At 44.3% G+C, this 21,651-nt stretch overlaps 1 protein-coding gene across 1 annotated transcript; it reads left to right on the top strand.

Annotated features, from left to right (window-relative positions):
- The first annotated feature begins 1,547 nt into the window (after positions 1 to 1,547).
- Positions 1,548 to 21,277, top strand: LOC142160148 (pancreatic triacylglycerol lipase-like). The gene is made up of 12 exons (XM_075215108.1): positions 1,548 to 1,596; positions 3,267 to 3,421; positions 3,835 to 3,960; positions 4,031 to 4,165; positions 4,486 to 4,594; positions 7,870 to 7,989; positions 14,559 to 14,678; positions 17,626 to 17,744; positions 18,227 to 18,353; positions 18,961 to 19,072; positions 19,169 to 19,336; positions 21,195 to 21,277. The coding sequence occupies exons 1-12, from the start codon at positions 1,548 to 1,550 to the stop codon at positions 21,256 to 21,258; spliced, it is 1,404 nt and encodes a 467-aa protein (XP_075071209.1). The 3' UTR covers positions 21,259 to 21,277.
- The last annotated feature ends 374 nt before the right edge of the window (positions 21,278 to 21,651 follow it).

Here is a 21,651-nt window from a genome sequence, read left to right as displayed (position 1 = left end):
CCCTTTAATACTCAGCGCTGTAATATATGTACCTGTATTAAAAACTAAAAATATGCCGTAATAATACAAATATGTTATAAATATGTTACTGCCATGCTGTCAGGTAAGCCCCACACTCTACTAGTAATCCACAAGTCTTCCTGAAATAACTAAAAATAACTTAAATTCAAAATATGTTCCACCTATATAGAGGGCGTATCTACTGCTCAGGTGCTTAAACGTCCCCATGGTCTGGGTTACACTTTGTCACCCCCCTAGGCTATATTTGCTGTTATGCCCACCCCTCCATCTCCACTGAGGGAATATGATGTCATAGGGGGAGTGGTTATGGCATGTGATATGTAGCAGCACAGTTATATGATGTCATAGGGGGCATAGCTAGGGCATGTGATATGTAGCAGCACATTTATATGATGTAATTGACGGTCTAAGGCGACTTTTAATAATGGTAATAATTCAAGAAGGAGCTACATTATTCCTTATAAAATACAAGGTTTAATTTACAAAAATCTATTCCTTGACACACAGATCCACACTGACACACAGATTTACATTTACTTAGACTCACAGTGACAGTATCCGACACAGACGCACAATGTCAGTATCCGACACAGACGCACAATGTCAGTATCCGACACAGACATAATGTCAGTATCCGACACAAACGCACAATGTCAGTATCCGACACAGACGCACAATGTCAGTATCCGACACAGACGCACAATGTCAGTATCCGACACAGACATAATGTCAGTATCCGACACAAACGCACAATGTCAGTATCCGACACAAACGCACAATGTCAGTATCCGACACAGACGCACAATGTCAGTATCCGACACAGACATAATGTCAGTATCCGACACAAACGCGCAATGTCAGTATCCGACACAGACGCACAATGTCAGTATCCGACACAGACATAATGTCAGTATCCGACACAAACGCACAATGTCAGTATCCGACACAGACGCACAATGTCAGTATCCGACACAGATTTAGTAGCATACACATTTATTGCCCCTGATGTAAACCTGGCACATATACTATTGTTGTAGAGCTGGATACATGATGAGATGTGCCTGACGGAACATATGCATGTATATGTGGGGTTCATGTTTTCTTACGCAAATGATCACACTCTACATGAGCCCCATAGTCTCCTCAGTTGTGTGTTTCACACTTGCCTATTTTTGGACATCTCCTCCAGAAGACCGTGGAGGGGAGGTCCATGGTAGCAGGAGGCTTTCTCCAGATTATGTCCAGTCTGTCCTCAGTCTATTTCAGCTACTAGCGGTTCACGGATAGTTTCTTTCATTTTAAGGCACATTGACTCTTTTGTTGCAAGTACAGTTACATACATTTACTGAACCACTGTACAGCAGAATGTGGGAGTTCACCTGTGAATGTCCCTAGTGGTTAACTAGGTGTATTTGTGTATAAAATATGTGTGATACTTCCACATCCTCATTGTGTGGATGAAATACAAATTCTCCTTCTCTGCAACAATTCACAATGGGACATTTTTCTTTTATCTCAAATTTCAGATGCTCGGTGCTTTGCTGCCGATTGTATTCCTGCTGGGAGCTGTTAAAGGTAAGGAACTGGAGGGGCCTGTGTGGGACAAGGAACTGATGGGTGTTGATGGACAACAAACTGGAGGGGCCTGTGTGGGACAAGGAACTGATGGGTGATGAGGTACAAGGAACTGATGTGTGGTGAGGAACAAGGAACTGATGGGTGGTGAGGAACAAGGAACTGATGGGTGGTGAGGAACAAGGAACTGATGGGTGGTGAGGAACAAGGAACTGATGGGTGGTGAGGAACAAGGAACTGATGGGTGGTGAGGAACAAGGAACTGATGGGTGGGGAGGGACAAGGAACTGATGGGTGGTGAGGAACAAGGAACTGGTGTGTGGTGAGGAACAAGGAACTGATGGGTGGTGAGAAACAAGGAACTGATAGGTGGTGGTGGACAAAGAACTGATGGGTGATGAGGGACAAGGAATTGATGGGTGGTGAGGGACAAGGAACTGATTGGTGGTGAGGAACAAGGAACTGATGTGTGATGAGGGACAATGATCTGATGGGTGGTGAGGGACAAGGAACTGATGGGTGGTGAGGAACAAGGAACTGCTTGGTGATGAGGGACAGGGAACTGATGGGTGGTGAGGAGCAAGGAACTGATGGGTAATGATGGACAAGGAACTGATTGGTGGTGAAGGACAAGGAACTGATGTGTGATGAGTGACAAGGAACTGATTGGTGGTGAGAGACAAGGGACTGGTGGGTTATGAGGGACAAGGAACTGATAGGTGATGAGGGACAAGGAACTGACTGGTGGTGAGGGACAAGGAACTGATGGGTGATGGGGGACAAGGAACTGATTGGTGGTGAGGAACAAGGAACTGATTGGTGGTGAGGGACAAGGAACTGATGGGTAATGAGGGACAAGGAACTGACTGGTAGTGAGGGACAAGGAACTGATTGGTGGTGAGGAACAAGGAACTGATTGGTGGTGAGGGACAAGGAACTGACTGGTGGAGAGGGACAAGGAATTGATTGGTGGTGAGGGACAAGGAACTGATGGGTGATGAGGGACAAGGAACTGATGGGTAGCTGAGAGGTAAAGAGTTGCTGGTAGATGTGAGGGGTAATGAACTGGTAGGGTTGTGTTGGGTAAGACACTTGATGGTATAAGAGGGATGATGCAGTAGTAGAGGTTATGAGGTGTAAGGAAATTTTACAGGGTAATGAGCTGGTTTATGGTGCTGGAGGTAAGGTACTTGTGAAGCTCAGAGAGGTAAGGCACAGGTAGGGGCTGTGAGGAGTATGGAACTGGCTGGGAATGTGAGAGGTAAGGATCTGGTGAGAGTTTGATGGGTAATGCACTTGTGAGAGCTGCAAGTGTTAAGGAACTAATGGACAATGTAAGATATAAGGAACTGGTGAGTGCGGGCAAGAAGCAGATGTGGGCCGTGTTTGCACAGTATAAGAACTCTGTAAAATATATCTAAATGTATCTATAATGGGTAGATGGTATAGAGCAATGTTCTGCAGATCTCTAGAGAGGTCAGTAATGTAATAATCTGCAGAATATATCACTATGTATCTGTCAGGGGGTACATCAGAAGTGAGAACGTTTATATTAATACAGGTAGACATGGATCACTCAGCATTATAGAAATGATTAGGTTCTGGAGGATACAATGACAGTGTACTGAGTTCTACGTCAGTAATGTGTTCTGTGATGTGACATATTGCAGGCGGGGAGGTCTGTTTCGCCAGAATCGGGTGTTTTACAGACAACCACCCCTGGGCAGGAACGTTAGAGCGTCCGATCAGCCACTTACCATGGACTCCTGAAAAAATAAATACTCGTTTCTTGCTCTACACAACCGCCAACCCGAACAACTTCCAGGTGAGACCATTGTAGTTTCTTATTGTACCACATATTACTCATTAAGTAAAAAAAGATTTTATATATAAAAATATACAATAGATATAATATATAACTATTTTAAGTACTATATGATATATTTCACCCCCCACAAATATATATATATAAATATAAACAGGTGTATACCCAATGGGTGGAGCTACGGAACCCTAATAATAATAATAATAATAATAATAATAATATTCATATACAAATATGTTACTTTATTCTATAATCACAAAGTATCTCACTTTTCAATTGCACAAACAGAGATATTTATCTGTACTGTACAGGATAATGTCTGACAGTCCTGTGCTTTGTAAGCCATGGTAGACTTTGTGCGATTATAAATACTGCAGCTGGTGTAATATGAATGTGATTATTGTTATTTGCAGGAAGTGAACGCTGCTAACCCATCTACAATTTCTACATCAAACTTTAGAACCAGTAGGAAAACGCGATTCATAATCCATGGATTTATAGATAAAGGAGAGGAGAGCTGGCTCATCGACATGTGCAAGGTAAGTGTCCGTAATAAGGAGACATAACTGACTCATGAACACAAGTAATTCCCTTTATTCTTATCTTCAGGCCATGTTAGCAGTGGAAGATGTTAATTGTTTCACTGTGGATTGGAGAGGTGGCTCAATCGCCCTGTACAGTCAGGCCTCAAATAATATTCGTGTTGTGGGGGCAGAAGTGGCTTATTTCATTGACGTACTCTCGGTAGGTAATTATGGGCAGCATTGTATCAATGTGAAATAAAAATGAGGAGGAGAGAGGTTTCGCTTTAATTGTTTTTAGAATCCATATTCCATGATGTTAAATCACCTTTTTGCCAAATATGTTAATGAGCAAAACATGGGCGTGGTTAGGGTAACATCCCTTTTATAGAACACACTTTACACACTTGTTTTGTTACCTAATTTTTTGCCCCTGACCAGGTTATTCACATTAGTAAAGTAGAAAAATATCCAATCCTAATGGAATAGAACAAAAAAAATGTCAATTTTCTTAACAAAGATCATCTTGAAAATGATTTCTAGAGCAACTTTGGATACTCTCCATCCAATGTTCATGTCATCGGTCACAGTCTGGGGGCTCACGCAGCTGGAGAGGTTGGAAAGAGAAGGCGCGGACTTGCAAGAATCACTGGTAGGTTTAAAAATATATATTTTGACTAAAACATAGAAAACGGTCAACTTGCTGCAAGTGCAGAAAAACATGTCCTGTGACTGTCCCGTTCTGCATTCTCAGGATGTCTCTTCACTGAGTGACCTGTACTCTGCACTCTCCGTCTCCCCACTGAGTGACCTGTACTCTGCACTCTCCGTCTCTCCACTGAGTGACCTGTACTCTGCACTCTCTGTGTCCCCACTGAGTGACCTGTACTCTGCACTCTCCGTCTCTCCACTGAGTGACCTGTACTCTGCACTCTTCGTCTCTCCACTGAGTGACCTGTACTCTGCACTCTCCGTCTCTCCACTGAGTGACCTGTACTCTGCACTCTCCGTCTCTCCACTGAGTGACCTGTACTCTGCACTCTCCGTCTCCCCACTGAGTGACCTGTACTCTGCACTCTTCGTCTCTCCACTGAGTGACCTGTACTCTGCACTCTCCGTCTCTCCACTGAGTGACCTGTACTCTGCACTCTTCGTCTCTCCACTGAGTGACCTGTACTCTGCACTCTCCGTCTCTCCACTGAATGACCTGTACTCTGCACTCTCCATCTCTCCGCAGAGTGACCTGTACTCTGCACTCTCCGTCTCTCCACTGAATGACCTGTACTCTGCACTCTCCATCTCTCCGCAGAGTGACCTGTACTCTGCACTCTCTGTCTCTTCTCTGAGTGACCTGTACTCTGCATTCTCTGTCTCTCCACTGAGTGACCTGTACTCTGCACTCTCTGTCTCTTCAATGAGTGACCTGTACTCTGCACTCTCCGTTTCTCCACTGAGTGACCTGTACTCTGCACTCTCTGTCTCTTCTCTGAGTGACCTGTACTCTGCATTCTCTGTCTCTCCACTGAGTGACCTGTACTCTGCACTCTCTGTCTCTCCACTAAGTGACCTGTACTCTGCACTCTCTGTCTCTCCACTGAGTTACCTGTACTCTGCACTCTCTGTCTCTCCACTGAGTGACCTGTTCTCTGCACTCTATGTCTCTCCACTGAGTTACCTGTACTCTGCACTTTCTGTCTCTCCACTGAGTGACCTGTACTCTGCACTTTCTGTCTCTCCACTGAGTGACCTGTACTCTGCACTCTCCATCTTTCCACTGAGTGACCTGTACTCTGCACTTTCTGTCTCTTCACTGAGTGACCTGTACTCTGCACTCTCCATCTCTCCGCAGAGTGACCTGTACTCTGCACTCTCTGTCTCTCCACTGAGTGACCTGTACTCTGCACTCTCCATCTCTCTGCAGAGTGACCTGTACTCTGCACTCTCTGTCTCTCCACTGAGTGACCTGTACTCTGCACTCTATGTCTCTCCACTGAGTTACCTGTACTCTGCACTCTCTGTCTCTCCACTGAGTGACCTGTACTCTGCACTCTCTGTCTCTTCAATGAGTGACCTGTACTCTGCACTCTCCGTCTCTCCACTGAGTGACCTGTACTCTGCACTCTCTGTCTCTTCTCTAAATGACCTGTACTCTGCATTCTCTGTCTCTCCACTGAGTGACCTGTACTCTGCACTCTATGTCTCTCCACTGAGTTACCTGTACTCTGCACTCTCTGTCTCTCCACTGAGTGACCTGTACTCTGCACTCTCTGTCTCTTCAATGAGTGACCTGTACTCTGCACTCTCCGTCTCTCCACTGAGTGACCTGTACTCTGCACTCTCTGTCTCTTCTCTGAGTGACCTGTACTCTGCATTCTCTGTCTCTCCACTGAGTGACCTGTACTCTGCACTCTCTGTCTCTTCCCTGAGTGACCTGTACTCTGCACTCTCTGTCTCTCCACTGAGTAACCTGTACTCTGCACTCTCCGTCTCTCCGCAGAGTGACCTGTACTCTGCACTCTCCGTCTCTCCACTGAGTGACCTGTAATCTGCACTTTCTGTCTCTCCACTGAGTGACCTGTACTCTGCACTCTCCGTCTTTCCACTGAGTGACCTGTACTCTGCACTTTCTGTCTCTCCACTGAGTGACCTGTACTCTGCACTCTCCATCTCTCTGCAGAGTGACCTGTACTCTGCACTCTCCATCTCTCCACTGAGTGACCTGTACTCTGCACTCTCCGTCTTTCCACTGAGTGACCTGTACTCTGCACTTTCTGTCTCTTCACTGAGTGACCTGTACTCTGCACTCTCCATCTCTCCGCAGAGTGACCTGTACTCTGCACTCTCTGTCTCTCCACTGAGTGACCTGTACTCTGCACTCTCCATCTCTCTGCAGAGTGACCTGTACTCTGCACTCTCTGTCTCTCCACTGAGTGATCTGTACTCTGCACTCTCCGTCTCTCCACTGAGTGACCTGTACTCTGCACTCTCCGTCTCTCCACTGAGTGACCTGTACTCTGCACTTTCTGTCTCTCCACTGAGTGACCTGTACTCTGCACTCTCCGTCTCTCCACTGAGTGACCTGTACTCTGCACTCTCCGTCTCTCCACTGAGTGACTTGTACTCTGCACTCTCCGTCACTCCACTGAGTGACCTGTACTCTGCACTTTCTGTCTCTCCACTGAGTGACCTGTACTCTACACTCTCCATCTCTCTGCAGAGTGACCTGTACTCTGCACTCTCCATCTCTCCACTGAGTGACCTGTACTCTGCACTCTCCATCTCTCCGCAGAGTGACCTGTACTCTGCACTCTCTGTCTCTCCACTGAGTGACCTGTACTCTGCACTCTCCATCTCTCTGCAGAGTGACCTGTACTCTGCACTCTCTGTCTCTCCACTGAGTGATCTGTACTCTGCACTCTCCGTCTCTCCACTGAGTGACCTGTACTCTGCACTCTCCGTCTCTCCACTGAGTGACCTGTACTCTGCACTTTCTGTCTCTCCACTGAGTGACCTGTACTCTGCACTCTCCGTCTCTCCACTGAGTGACCTGTACTCTGCACTCTCCGTCTCTCCACTGAGTGACTTGTACTCTGCACTCTCCGTCACTCCACTGAGTGACCTGTACTCTGCACTTTCTGTCTCTCCACTGAGTGACCTGTACTCTGCACTCTCCGTCTCTCCACTGAGTGACCTGTACTCTGCACTCTCCGTCTCTCCACTGAGTGACCTGTACTCTGCACTTTCTGTCTCTTCACTGAGTGACCTGTACTCTGCACTCTCCGTCTCTCCACTGAGTGACCTGTACTCTGCACTCTCCGTCTCTCCACTGAGTGACCTGTACTCTGCACTTTCTGTCTCTTCACTGAGTGACCTGTACTCTGCACTCTCTGACTGTCTGTAAGTAATCAAAATCTTTTGTTCCCACAGGACTGGATCCAGCAGAACCCTATTTCATGGGGACCCCAATAGAGGTTAGATTGGACCCCTCAGACGCACCTTTTGTTGATGTCATACATACAGATGGAGCCCCAATGATCCCTAATATAGGTGAGTATATTAGAGATAAGTGAGACAACCTGTTTCTTGTGCTGTTTTTGGATTTGCAAAAAAAAAAGAAAAGTAAATCCATGTTAATTTTGGCGATTTCTTGTCCTCACATTAGTATTTATATTATTTTCATTCATTTACAGTCTGTTTTATAATGATCACTTCGGGCCTGATTCATTAAGGATCTTAAATGAAGAGGATTCTTATTTCAGTCTCCTGGACAAAACTATGTTATTTGCAAGGGGTGCAAATGTGTGTTCTGTTTTGCACATAAGTTAAATACTGCCTGTTTTTCATGTAGCACATAAATATCAACTTTAAATTTCAGTATACAAATAAGCTATCAAGTATTTGTGTGTTACATGAAAAAACAGTCAATATTTAAATTATGTGCAAAACAGAACACTCATTTGCACCCCTTGCAAATAACATGGTTTTGTCCAGGAGACTGAAATAAGAATCCTCTTCATTTAAGATCCTTAATGAATCACGCCCTTCATTCTTATCAGTGTTGTGACTCTGAGCAACTTTGGGCAACACTGCAGCAAGCTCGTTGAGAATGTTACCTTCACCCAATGCCCCTTCCCCCAAATTATTGATTTTGGACAATGGATTGTGCATCAGAAACTCATCCTTGATCCTCATGAGTATTAGCACCCAATAAAAGCTCATCCTCAATGGAGTTCATAAAAACAAGTCATAGTTTAATTTGAGGAATAACAACATTTTTGGGAGGTGACCTCCATTGACGGTCAATGTTTCCAGCTGTACTAAACAATCTTTCAGAATACACACTGGAGGGTGGGCAGCTTAGATAGATCACAGACAGTCCGTACCAGGGGCTTCTGTCCCGTTCAGTGTTTACAGGGACTGATCTCAGTTCTCTACTATCATTAAAATAATCTTCCACCATCTGAGTCAGAGAGTTTCAGTTTGAGACGTCGTAAAGGCAGCAAGATATTTGCCATCGCTTTTAAACCTGAGTGGATGTTTTCTTTGAGATGTGCCTGATCATCATCATCATTGTGATTATTATTCCTTTATTAAGTATTTTTTGCGGCGACTGTGCCAATTGATCCAGCAATTTTTTCTTATGGAGTTACAGATTTTACATTTGCTTTAAACCTAGGATCAAGCATTGATCAAAGGTAGTGATCAGACTCTAATATGCTGCAAACCCTTGGGTTGTGGCAAAGTGAATAAAGAACTTGTCCTACAAGGCCAAGATACTTGTTTTCATATAGTCCTTCAGCTTCTTCATCTGCTTCTCTATCACTTTAATGAGTGCTATGGATTATCGCAGACTGGCAGTGTCTGAACTCACTTCACTTACATAAAACTGAGAGGATTCTCCACTCTGCTGAAGTAGTCAATTCGCTCAAGTAGTTTGGAGGCAAATGGAGAGGAGAGAATTAGGGCAGTAGTTGGGAGATAGGCTGGATTGAGAGATGGTTTCTTTAGAATAGGTGAGATGAGCGCATGTTTAATGGAGGATGGAAATGTGCCAGTGGAGAGAGACAGGTTGTAGGGCGAGTTAGAGGTGGGCATGCAGTGGAGGAGAGGGAGCGGAGTAGTTTGGAGGGAATAGGGTTGAGTGGACAGGTTGTAGGGCGAGTTAGAGGTGGGCATGCAGTGGAGGAGAGGGAGCGGAGTAGTTTGGAGGGAATAGGGTGGAGTGGACAGGTTGTAGGGCGAGTTAGAGGTAGGCATGCAGTGGAGGAGAGGGAGCGGAGTAGTTTGGAGGGAATAGGGTGGAGGGGACAGGTTGTAGGGCGAGTTAGAGGTAGGCATGCAGTGGAGGAGAGGGAGCGGAGTAGTTTGGAGGGAATAGGGTGGAGTGGACAGGTTGTAGGGCGAGTTAGAGGTGGGCATGCAGTGGAGGAGAGGGAGCGGAGTAGTTTGGAGGGAATAGGGTGGAGGGGACAGGTTGTAGGGCGAGTTAGAGGTAGGCATGCAGTGGAGGAGAGGGAGCGGAGTAGTTTGGAGGGAATAGGGTGGAGGGGACAGGTTGTAGGGTGAGTTAGAAGTGGGCATGCAGTGGAGGAGAGGGAGCGGAGTAGTTTGGAGGGAATAGGGTGGAGGGGACAGGTTGTAGGGTGAGTTAGAAGTGGGCATGCAGTGGAGGAGAGGGAGCGGAGTAGTTTGGAGGGAATAGGGTGGAGTGGACAGGTTGTAGGGTGAGTTAGAGGTGGGCATGCAGTGGAGGAGAGGGAGCGGAGTAGTTTGGAGGGAATAGGGTGGAGGGGACAGGTTGTAGGGTGAGTTAGAGGTGGGCATGCAGTGGAGGAGAGGGAGCGGAGTAGTTTGGAGGGAATAGGGTGGAGGGGACAGGTTGTAGGGTGAGTTAGAGGTGGGCATGCAGTGGAGGAGAGGGAGCGGAGTAGTTTGGAGGGAATATGGTGGAGTGGACAGGTTGTAGGGTGAGTTAGAGGTGGGCATGCAGTGGAGGAGAGGGAGTGGAGTAGTTTGGAGGAAATATGGTGGAGTGGACAGGTTGTAGGGTGAGTTAGAGGTGGGCATGCAGTGGAGGAGAGGGAGCGGAGTAGTTTGGAGGGAATATGGTGGAGTGGACAGGTTGTAGGGTGAGTTAGAGGTGGGCATGCAGTGGAGGAGAGGGAGCGGAGTAGTTTGGAGGGAATAGGGTGGAGGGGACAGGTTGTAGGGTGAGTTAGAAGTGGGCATGCAGTGGAGGAGAGGGAGCGGAGTAGTTGGGAGGGAATAGGGTGGAGGGGACAGGTTGTAGGGTGAGTTAGAAGTGGGCATGCAGTGGAGGAGAGGCAGTGGAGGAGTTTGGAGGGAATAGTGTCGAGTGGACAGGTTGTAGGGCGAGTTAGAGGTGGGCATGCAGTGGAGGAGAGGGAGCGGAGTAGTTTGGAGGGAATAGGGTGGAGTGGACAGGTTGTAGGGCGAGTTAGAGGTAGGCATGCAGTGGAGGAGAGGGAGCGGAGTAGTTTGGAGGGAATAGGGTGGAGGGGACAGGTTGTAGGGCAAGTTAGAGGTAGGCATGCAGTGGAGGAGAGGGAGCGGAGTAGTTTGGAGGGAATAGGGTGGAGGGGACAGGTTGTAGGGTGAGTTAGAAGTGGGCATGCAGTGGAGGAGAGGCAGTGGAGGAGTTTGGAGGGAATAGTGTCGAGTGGACAGGTTGTAGGGTGAGATGATGAGATGAGTGCAGATACTTTGTCTTCAGTTACTGCAGAGAATGAGTAAAGGGTGGTTTGGGGAGTGTAGGTAAAGGTGGGAAGAGTGAGTGTAGTGAGTGGAATTTGGCATAAAGCAATATCTTTTCGAATGGTGTCAATCTTGTCTTTGAAATAGATAGCAAAATCATGGGCAGTGAGAGAGATAGGAGGGGTAGGTGCAGGTGGGCAGAGAAGTGAGTTGAAGGTGGCAAAGAGGTAACTTGGGTTAGTTGACTGGGTGGATATTAGAAATTTGAAGAATGTTTGTTTGGCAATTGAATGGACAGTGCTGTAAGATGAGAGGATGAATTTATAGTGAAGGAAATTGGGATAGGAATGAGATTTCCTCCACTAGCGCTCTGCAGTGTGGAAGCACTTTTGCAGAGTCTGTTGTGCCATGGCCGGGGTTTGGATCATCAGAGACTAAATAGTAGCTGCATTGTCTAGGGCTGAAGTGAGTGTTTTGTTATAGAAAGAGGCAGCCTGATTAGGGCAGGATGATGCAGTAATTGGATTATGAGTTGTGTACGTGTGTATCTGGGTGCAGGGGGAAGGGCATGAGGTAAGGTGAGGCTGAAGGAAAGGATGTTGTGGTCGAAGAGTGAGACGGCTAAATTGGAGAAACTAGAGATGGAGCAGTAACAGGAGAAGACAAGGTCAAGGAGTGTCCATCACTGTGGGTGGGAGATGTGGTCCACTGGGAGAGACCAAAGGAGAAAGTAAGTGGAATAAGTTTAGTGGCAGAAGAGACAGTGGGATTATCAATGGGAATGTTGAAATCACCTAGTATGAGAGTACACAGATCAAAGGATAGGAAATAAGTGAGCCAGACTGAAAAGTTGTCAAGGAATTGTGAAACTGGACCTGGAGGGTGAATAAGAGGATAAAATAGATGTAACGTGTGGACTTCAAATGATGAGATTGAGAGGGCGGGGTTCAGAGGGTATGACTTGGAAGGTGCAGCTTGGAGAGAGTAGAATGTCTACTCCACCCTCTTGTCTGTTTAAGGGTCTGGCAATGTGGCTAAAGAAGAGTCCCCCATAGGAGAGAGCTGCAGGGGATGTAGTGTCAGAGGAGGTGAGCCAGGTTTCTGTAATGGCGAGGAGGTTGAGGGATTTAGAAATGAATAGATCATGGATGGATGTAAGTTTGTTACAAACAGATCTAGCGTTCCATAGTGCAGAGGAGAAGGGAAGAGTGGGTAGAGGAGATATGTGGATAAGGTTGGTGGGATGGATTTAAAGGTTTGGGGTGGAGCAAGGAGCGTGAGCAGATAATGGGGATTGTACGGGGCCCAGGGTTAGGCGAGATATCACCAGCAGCCATGAGAAGGAGCAGGGTGAGAAATAGGACATTCGAGGAGGATTTGTGGGTGTGAGGTATATTTCTGTTTATGTAGCTGGTGAGTGTGGTGGGTGCAGGAGACAAAACAGTTCATGTACAGACTAGTGAGGAGGGAAGTAGTAAACGGGAAATCATAATTGGAGAGGGAGGAATAGGATGATGGAGAAAGAAGAGGAATTTGGAGAGAAGTGTGGTGACAGTAAATAGGAGAGACTGTAGTTTGAGCAGGTGCATTCTGGAGAGATGTGAATGAATGTATATTAGTTAGGGTAGGTAATGAGAGAGTAGAAAGGAACAATTGATCCAAAGTCCAGACGGCTGCTTCCCGATGAGGATCCATGACGACTGTTGTGTGAACCAACTACAACCAATCCCGATGAAGGAAGATGCAGGCGCGACTTGATGACATCAGTGAGATAGGCGGCGCTGTTAACGGTGCTTTGAAGGGGGTAATATAAGTATGCGGCCATGTACAATGTACGTTAGAAAAGGTTGTACATTGTATATAGCCGGCGTCTTCCTTCATCGGGATTGGTTGAAGTCGGTTCACACAACAGTCGTCATGGATCCTCGTCGGGAAGCAGACATCCAGACTGAAGATGTCAGGGTAAATGTTGTCCGTGTACTCAGCACCATTATGCCGTATCCCAGCCATAAACCAGCCCCCTTTCCCGGCCAGGCCCAAATGTACTTTCTAGATACACAAAAGAGAAAGAGAAGCGCCAAAACATAGTGTGATATTGGCAAAAGCAAAGCAGTGATCAGAATAATTAACAAATTAGCCTCGTACCAGATGTATAAAGTAAATTCGCTTAGCCGAAAGAGTAGCCCTCTGCGATCCCCAGGACCTTCAACTGCAGATTGAGGAACTCCAGACTATAACTCAAATAGAAAATAGCAAACAATAGTGTAATGCGTCACAACAGAAGTAAAATAACACAAATTTAATTCATAAAATTGTATCCAAACATAACAAATCAATGCCCATACATTGAATATAATCAAATCTGTGTACTGTGATCATCCAATGTCCCATACAGATCTCGCCATCCACTGGTGATCTTAGCTCCTTTACACCGATATACAGACAAGAAATAATTCCTTAGCCCCTCTGGTGACAAGCGGCAATGCGTGTTCAGCCGACAAATTGGATCACATGCACAACAGAAAAGGTCCCTTGACGCGTTTCGTCTATTAGACTTTATCAAAAGGGTTTCTTGTCTGTATATCGGTGTAAAGGAGCTAAGATCACCAGTGGATGGCGAGATCTGTATGGGACGAGGCTAATTTTTTAATTATCCTGATCGCTGCTTTGCTTTGGGAATATCACACTATGTTTTGGCGCTTCTCTTTCTCTTTTGTGTATCTAGGTTGTACATCTGCAAGCTAATGTTTTAAAGGGAAGCAGCCTACTGTATGTGATTTATAATATTTGAGCACAGTTTTTAAACACGTGATCATTGGTGTTTGCACTGAGCGCCGGTGTCTTTTCACAATTTTGTACCAAATGTACTTTCATTGAAAGATTAACATCAGAATGTGAGATGTTCTTTAAACTTGGATTTTAAATGCAACAATGTATACTTAACAATATTTACACTAATCTGTGATATACTAAATCGCATTGTTCATATGTTTCCTTTCACATTGACCAGGCAGGATAACAGTTAACGACTCCCTGCTGTGCTTTCAGGCTACAAAAATGTGTCGGTCACTTCACATGAAAACAATCAATTAGCAGGAGGCTTCGTTTAGAAATGTTACACAAATCCAATTTCCTCTACGGACTCTGTCTCAGAAATATATCAATTTCCTATAATTAAATAGAACACAATATAAAAAAATCAGTACATTTGCTATTACATAAATTGGAGCACTGCGCTATTAACTTAAATACATTTATACAATAAGTTATTTCTAAGTGATCCAGCCACACCCAGAATTGTTACACGAGGTCTGAAATCTGTGGATGTCATGTCTTATTCTTTATTATGGCAGGAACCTCTATTTATAGTATGAATAACAGTAAAAATTGTGTTGTTTCAGGATTAGGAACGAGTCAGCTGTCCGGTCACCTGGATTTCTTTCCAAACGGAGGAGAGGAAATGCCAGGATGTAAGAAAAACGCGCTGTCCCAGATTGTGGACGTTGATGGCATTTGGCAAGGTAAAGGACTCCGGCTGCTTTATAGAACGGTACAGAATACGTTGTAGCCATCAGATATGAATGGCTGTAGCGGTTATTCATAAATGAGTATATGTCATGTTAGCGGAAATTACTACATTTCTCTAAGTGTCTATAACGATGTCTAAAATCTAAGGGACATTGTGATTAATCCCAAAAAGAGCTAACATAAAATAAAAGATCGCCTAGTAAAACAAAATGGGACAGGGGGAGGGAAATGCAATTAAATGAAAATACTCTGATTAGTATAACTATAACAATATCATTTATGGACATGGAAAAAGATCTGAACAATATTAAATCAAATCAATTAATTTAGTAAAATTATAGTAAATTAAATACATAGAAAATTATTTTGTTTTAGATAACTAAATGTGAGATTCTGTAATTATAATAATGGAGAAAGACTTTAACACATAATATAAACAATCCTACAAAAAAACTAAACTAATCGATCGATCAATAAATAGTATCAATATATATAGAAATGTGGATAACCTTCTTATAATCTGTGGATAGTAAAAAGTAGGGACAGTAACGGCAACACACAATGTATCTATACACTATACACAGTGAGGACTACGTCCAGTGCTCACTCAATATTTATCTCTGGAGTAACATAGTTCACTCACCATTAACCATTAGATACAGCAAGAAAGTGAAACGGTTTAGTTTGCAGCCACTAGATGGCGATATGATATTAGATAAGTTTATCTAAGTGTAATTTCCATATCGCAAAACCTGTGGACCTGCAATGATTCATATTTTATGTGCATAAATGTCCCAATTTATCCACTAAGAGCACTTCAACATGGCTGTCGTCGGGCTCTAGGAATCTTCTCAAGTAAATGTAGCAGTCTTACATCTTGTTAAATATATGTACAAGGTAAGGGTGGAGAGACTGTAGAGTTCATAGGGAATATATAGTTCAGTGTTGGCTAACCTGTGACACTCCATGTGTTGTGAAACTACAAGTCTCAGCATACCCTTCCAGCAATAAGCTGCTATATATTGGCAAAGCATGCTGGGACTTGTAGTTTCACAACACCTGGAGTGTCACAGGTTAGCCAACACTGATATAGTTCATGGGGGGAAAAAAATGATATATATATATATATATATATATATATATATATATATATATATATTTATATATATACACAAGTTAACCCGTGCATGATACTCATGCATTCTAGTCATATCAAGCTACTTAAGGTGTTAAAAAGGTTCTTGTCATGCATTTGGGCCATAGCCCAGGCCTCAACCACCAACCACTCCCCACTGTCACCCCCGGCAACCACCAACCACTCCCCACTGTCACCCCCAGCAACCACCAACCACTCCCAACTGTCACTTCTCCTTCAAGAAATATATATATATATTTTTAAAATCTTTATAAACACTTTTAACAATTAACAAATTAAATGAACAAATTAAAAACATCTTAGTATACCAAATTTCAGCCCTTTCTGATTTTTTTCCCCACACACACTAAGAATTTAGTAGGTCAGTGTATAACTCCGCCCAGCAGGTGGCGCTGCAGCTTGGTTTTATTTTTTCCACACACACACAGACAGACTAACACACGCCACTAAGCATTTATATTATAGATAATGGGCAAAATGTGGCGGTATGAAAAAAAAATAAAATGGAATGGGAATATAAGTCAATGGAATGTGATAGTGTTACAATGAAGACAGTAGGAGATGTGGAAGTATGACATACCCCCCACTTCCACCACGGTGTGTATGTGTGTATATATATATATATAATCTATCTATCTGTCTGACTAATATCTATCTCATAATTGCCTACTCCCCTGAAATCCGGTATGTCTCCTGGACTCCTAGGAGTGCAGGCAGGTCTCCTGCATCCCGTCCCTGACAGGCCTCAATGACGCGATTCATGGCCGTGACAAAAGTGGCATTTTGCAGTGGGGGCGGGGCCACAACGATGTGATTCACTACGTCTCCTTCCGCCCTCCCACTACTTCAGAGATCCCTCAAAGTAGACAATATATACAGGCGCGGGCTGGCAAATTTCAGCCTGGGGGGCGCACAGGCGGCCGCATCACTTGACACGCAATGCGGCCGCATCATCAATGACGCGCCCGCATCGCGTGTCATGTAATGCGGCCACCTGTGCGCTGACGCGCCCGCATCGCGTGTCTTGAGGTAATATTGTATCAATGGGGGGGGCGGCCGGCCCAAACAGCGGTCAGAATGCCCCCCTGCCCGCCGGCCCAGCCCGCCCCTGAATATATATATATATAAAATTACAGAAATGGAGATTGCTCAAATAAATGCTATTTTACTTGTACATAAAAATTCAGAATTCTCAAATTTACACATACATGATAAGCCACCCGCCCCGTTAATGCGCTTATGCTAACAGTGTGGTCCTATCTCTAAGCAATGAGAGCCCCTATACTGCGTTATACATTCATGTGAGCGGGGCCTTCTTACCGCTCTTTTTGTATTACGCAGTGTTGTATTATTACTGTGTTTTTTCCTAATTGTACGGAACTTGTTGGCGCTACATAAGTAAATGTTAATGGTAATTATATAAATATACTTTTAATATTATAAAAAGTTTTGGATTGTAGGTGTTATCTCACATTAGTGTAGGGTTATTCTGCCTTTAGATCAGGATTAGGAAGAGCGCTCACTGAGGACACTTTTCACACCACTCTTCTTAAATATTTCTTATCATTACTTATTTTATCTCTCTATCACAACAGTTCTCCCTCCATAGGAGGTGAGCGCACGCCGTACCCGATATTGTGCTATTTCTTTAGTGTACCTGGATGTGTAACACAGGAGTGTAAATTTGAGTCGCTTTATATTTGTTTGTACTTTTACGATATATATTCATTTGTGTTTATTTATCCTGGATTTAATTGTTATTGTTGTGCACTTTGTTCTCACAGGAACCCGAGACTTTGTAGCCTGCAACCACCTCCGAAGTTACAAGTATTACACAGAGAGTATCCGCAGCCGCGATGGTTTTGTTGGGTTCCCCGGCTCCACATACAGTTCATTCTCATCAGTGAGTAATAACACTGTGCAGACAATATTCTCTATTATGTATATGACACCCCGTTACATTATTATATTATGTACTAATAGGGTAATATCACTACAAGCACCGCCAAGCTGCACCTTTATACTTTCTCTACAATATACTCGTTACTCCTGACGTATACCTGGTGAATATACTTCTGATGTCCGGCTGGATGCATCGGGGGATGCGGACAACAAACATGCATCTTTTCTTGCTTAGGTTCGGGTGCAAATGTGTCCAACTCTACACGAGTCCATATTAGAAGAAAAATCTACATGTAGAAATGAATGAACAGGGTGGAGGTGCATTGTGATGTGACGTTTTTACTCTCTTAGGCGCATCCCTATTTTTCCAGGGTGGGTAATCCAGCCGCGTACTGTTGGGTGTGCACCTATCTATGCGCTAGGTGGATTGTGCGACCACCATTTCTGCACAAGGGTAAATGACAATCTTCCGTTTCTCCTTAGGGTGGAGGATTTCCGTGCCCCAGCAGCGGTTGTCCGTTAATGGGACACTACGCAGATACCTACAAAGGAATCACTTCATCCAGCCAAAGGTTTTATGTCAATACCGGAGATGGTGCCAGCTTCTCCCGTAAGTCTAAAAAACCATAACTTTACTTTATTAATATTTTATAACTGCTTTATGTAATAATAAATAAACTAGAGATACACAGAGGACAGAGGACAGAAAACATTATATCCTGTATAACACAAATAATCTCTTGCTCACACCCTGTAAATTCCTCAACCGAACCCTGAGTCCATTATCATCGGGCTATCATTTCTGAACAATTATTCCCTAATTCATCATCAACACTTTAAAGGTGAATGTAATAAAAATACGTAATTAGATTTATATAAAACAAAGCTGACAAAAATAAAGGTGTGTGGAATAATATTTTCTGTACTGTAGATTATAAAGATCATTGAGGATGGAGGCTGCAGAATGTTATTATACAGGTTACAGATCAGCAAGGTGACTTCTAATATCCTGATACATTAAACAAAACAGAATACAGCATCACTCAGCTGATATTTTACTGATAAATTACAACAATAAGTGATAAATAAGTGTCTTCTACGAGTGACAGGATGAGATGTTTCTTTGAGGAAATACTGAATGTAATTTTTGCAGACATTTCTGTTGTATGATGTAATATAATATAATGTGTTATTTCCCATTGATGTCATTCCTCCAGGTTGGAGATACAAGGTGACAGTTCAGATCACTGGCACGTTGAATGTTCAGGGATATTTCCTTGTTTCTCTTTTTGGGTCCAATGGAAACACTAATCAATATCAAATCTATAAGTAAGTGAAGAATTGATGGAAATGATTCTGGAAAGTCTAATCTTACGGAGAAGAATGAAAAGCAAATATTAAATTTTCTGTCTTTTCTCCATGTAGCGGGTACATTAATACAAGGAACGAATATACAGCATATATTGATGTGTCTAACGACGTTGGACCCCTTAATAGAGCAAAATTTGTCTGGAACAATAATATTATTGACCTTCTGTTTCCTACAATCGGGGCCTCCTCTATAACTGTGCAATATGGAAAAGATGGAAAGACGTATGTACACTACACCCGTCGTTAACCATGAACAAGTCTCATTCACCCACCAGAAGGAGACAGCTCAGTACTGTGTGATATATAATGATCACTGCCCACTGCTGGCTTACCCTCACCCATTATCAACAGCCCTTCTTATCTACACCGTGATCTTACACCCACCCTCAACCGTTATCTTCAGCCCTTCTTATCTACACCATTATCTCACACCCACCATCACCTGTTATCAACAGCCCTTCTTACCTACACCATGATCTTACACCCACCCTCACCCATTATCAACAGCCCTTCTTATCTACACCATGATCTTACACCCACCCTCACCCGTTATCTTCAGCCCTACTTATCTACACCGTGAACTCACACCCACCCTCACCCGTTATCAACAGCCCTTCTTACCTACACTGTGATCTTACACCCACCCTCACCCATTATCAACAGCCCTTCTTACCTACACTGTGATCTTACACCCACCCTCACCCGTTATCCTCAGCCCTACTTATCTACACCGTGATCTCACACCCACCCTCACCCGTTATCAACAGCCCTTCTTACCTACACTGTGATCTTACACCCACCCTCACCCGTTATCAACAGCCCTTCTTACCTACACTGTGATCTTACACCCACCCTCACCCATTATCAACAGCCCTTCTTACCTACACTGTGATCTTACACCCACCCTCACCCGTTATCCTCAGCCCTACTTATCTACACCGTGATCTCACACCCACCCTCACCCGTTATCAACAGCCCTTCTTACCTACACTGTGATCTTACACCCACCCTCACCCGTTATCAACAGCCCTTCTTACCTACACTGTGATCTTACACCCACCCTCACCCATTATCAACAGCCCTTCTTACCTACACTGTGATCTCACACCCACCCTCACCCGTTATCAACAGCCCTTCTTACCTACACTGTGATCTTACACCCACCCTCACCCGTTATCCTCAGCTCTTCTTGCCTACACCGTGATCTTACACCCACCCTCACCCGTTATCCTCAGCCCTTCTTACCTACACCATGATCTTACACCCACCATCACCTGTTATCCTCAGCTCTTCTTGCCTACACCGTGATCTTGCACCCACCATCACCTGTTATCCTCAGCTCTTCTTGCCTACACCGTGATCTTACACCCACCCTCACCCGTTATCCTCAGCCCTTCTTACCTACACCATGATCTTACACCCACCCTCACCCGTTATCCTCAGCCTTTCTTATCTACACCATGATCTTACACCCACCCTCACCCGTTATCCTCAGCTCTTCTTGCCTACACCGTGATCTCACACCCACCCTCACCCGTTATCCTCAGCCCTTCTTACCTACACCATGATCTTACACCCACCCTCACCCGTTATCCTCAGCCTTTCTTACCTACACCATGATCTTACACCCACCCTCACCCGTTATCCTCAGCTCTTCTTGCCTACACCGTGATCTCACACCCACCCTCACCCGTTATCCTCAGCCCTTCTTACCTACACCATGATCTTACACCCACCCTCACCCGTTATCCTCAGCCCTTCTTACCTACACCATGATCTTACACCCACCCTCACCCGTTATCTTCAGCCCTTCTTACCTACACCATGATCTTACACCCACCCTCACCCCTCACCTATCAGTGCTGGCTGTGTGGTCTATATTCCTAGATTGGTTGCTGGGCAGCAGCCTAGCACTGCTTATTACTGCAGTCTGTGGATGTGAGAGATGGGTTTTATAACTGTAGAATTTTGCAGCTATATTTGGATCCCTGAGGTTTATTGATGTTGATACATAACATGATCTATGATGTTTCTCACCCACTATGACACATAATAACATTTGTGTTCTTGTTTTCTACAGGAATAAATTCTGCGGCAGTGGAACTGTAAGAGAAGCTGTTCTTCAGACCCTTAACCCTTGTTAAAATGTGAATATGATTGGTTTTCTACTATAAAGATCCGTTATGCAAATTCTTTCTGTCCAGCATTCTTTCCTTTACAGCCAATAACATAGAAAGGTGCATTTACAACAGTCTTCTTGGTCATTAACATAGGACACAATAGTGTCATTTTAAATTGTGTCAAAATGAAACATATTACCAAAAAGTCACAAATGTTAAATAAAGTACAAACACACTAAATTGCACAAATCTGTCTCATCGGGCGAGAATCGCATTCAGGACCCTGAAGCAGAGCGATTATGATATAAAGAATAATTGTTTCTGTCATAAGATATACAATCAGGTTTAATGTGGCGGATGGTCTTGCACACTTATGATGTCAAAATTTGAAAACATAGCGGATCAGGCAATACAAAT

The sequence above is a fragment of the Mixophyes fleayi genome, chromosome 6, assembly GCF_038048845.1.
Source record: "Mixophyes fleayi isolate aMixFle1 chromosome 6, aMixFle1.hap1, whole genome shotgun sequence".
Classification (NCBI taxonomy): Eukaryota; Metazoa; Chordata; class Amphibia; order Anura; family Limnodynastidae; genus Mixophyes; species Mixophyes fleayi.
Note: the sequence above shows the minus strand (reverse complement) of the source record. Positions and strands in the feature narration are given on the sequence as shown.

Excerpts from the sequence above, each read along its gene's own strand:
- LOC142160148 (XM_075215108.1), top strand. The coding sequence starts at position 1,548 with ATGCTCGGTGCTTTGCTGCCGATTGTATTCCTGCTGGGAGCTGTTAAA. Across the intron at positions 1,597-3,266 it reads CCTGCTGGGAGCTGTTAAAG|GCGGGGAGGTCTGTTTCGCC; the intron begins GTAAGGAACTGG and ends GACATATTGCAG. Across the intron at positions 18,354-18,960 it reads AGATGGTGCCAGCTTCTCCC|GTTGGAGATACAAGGTGACA; the intron begins GTAAGTCTAAAA and ends TCATTCCTCCAG.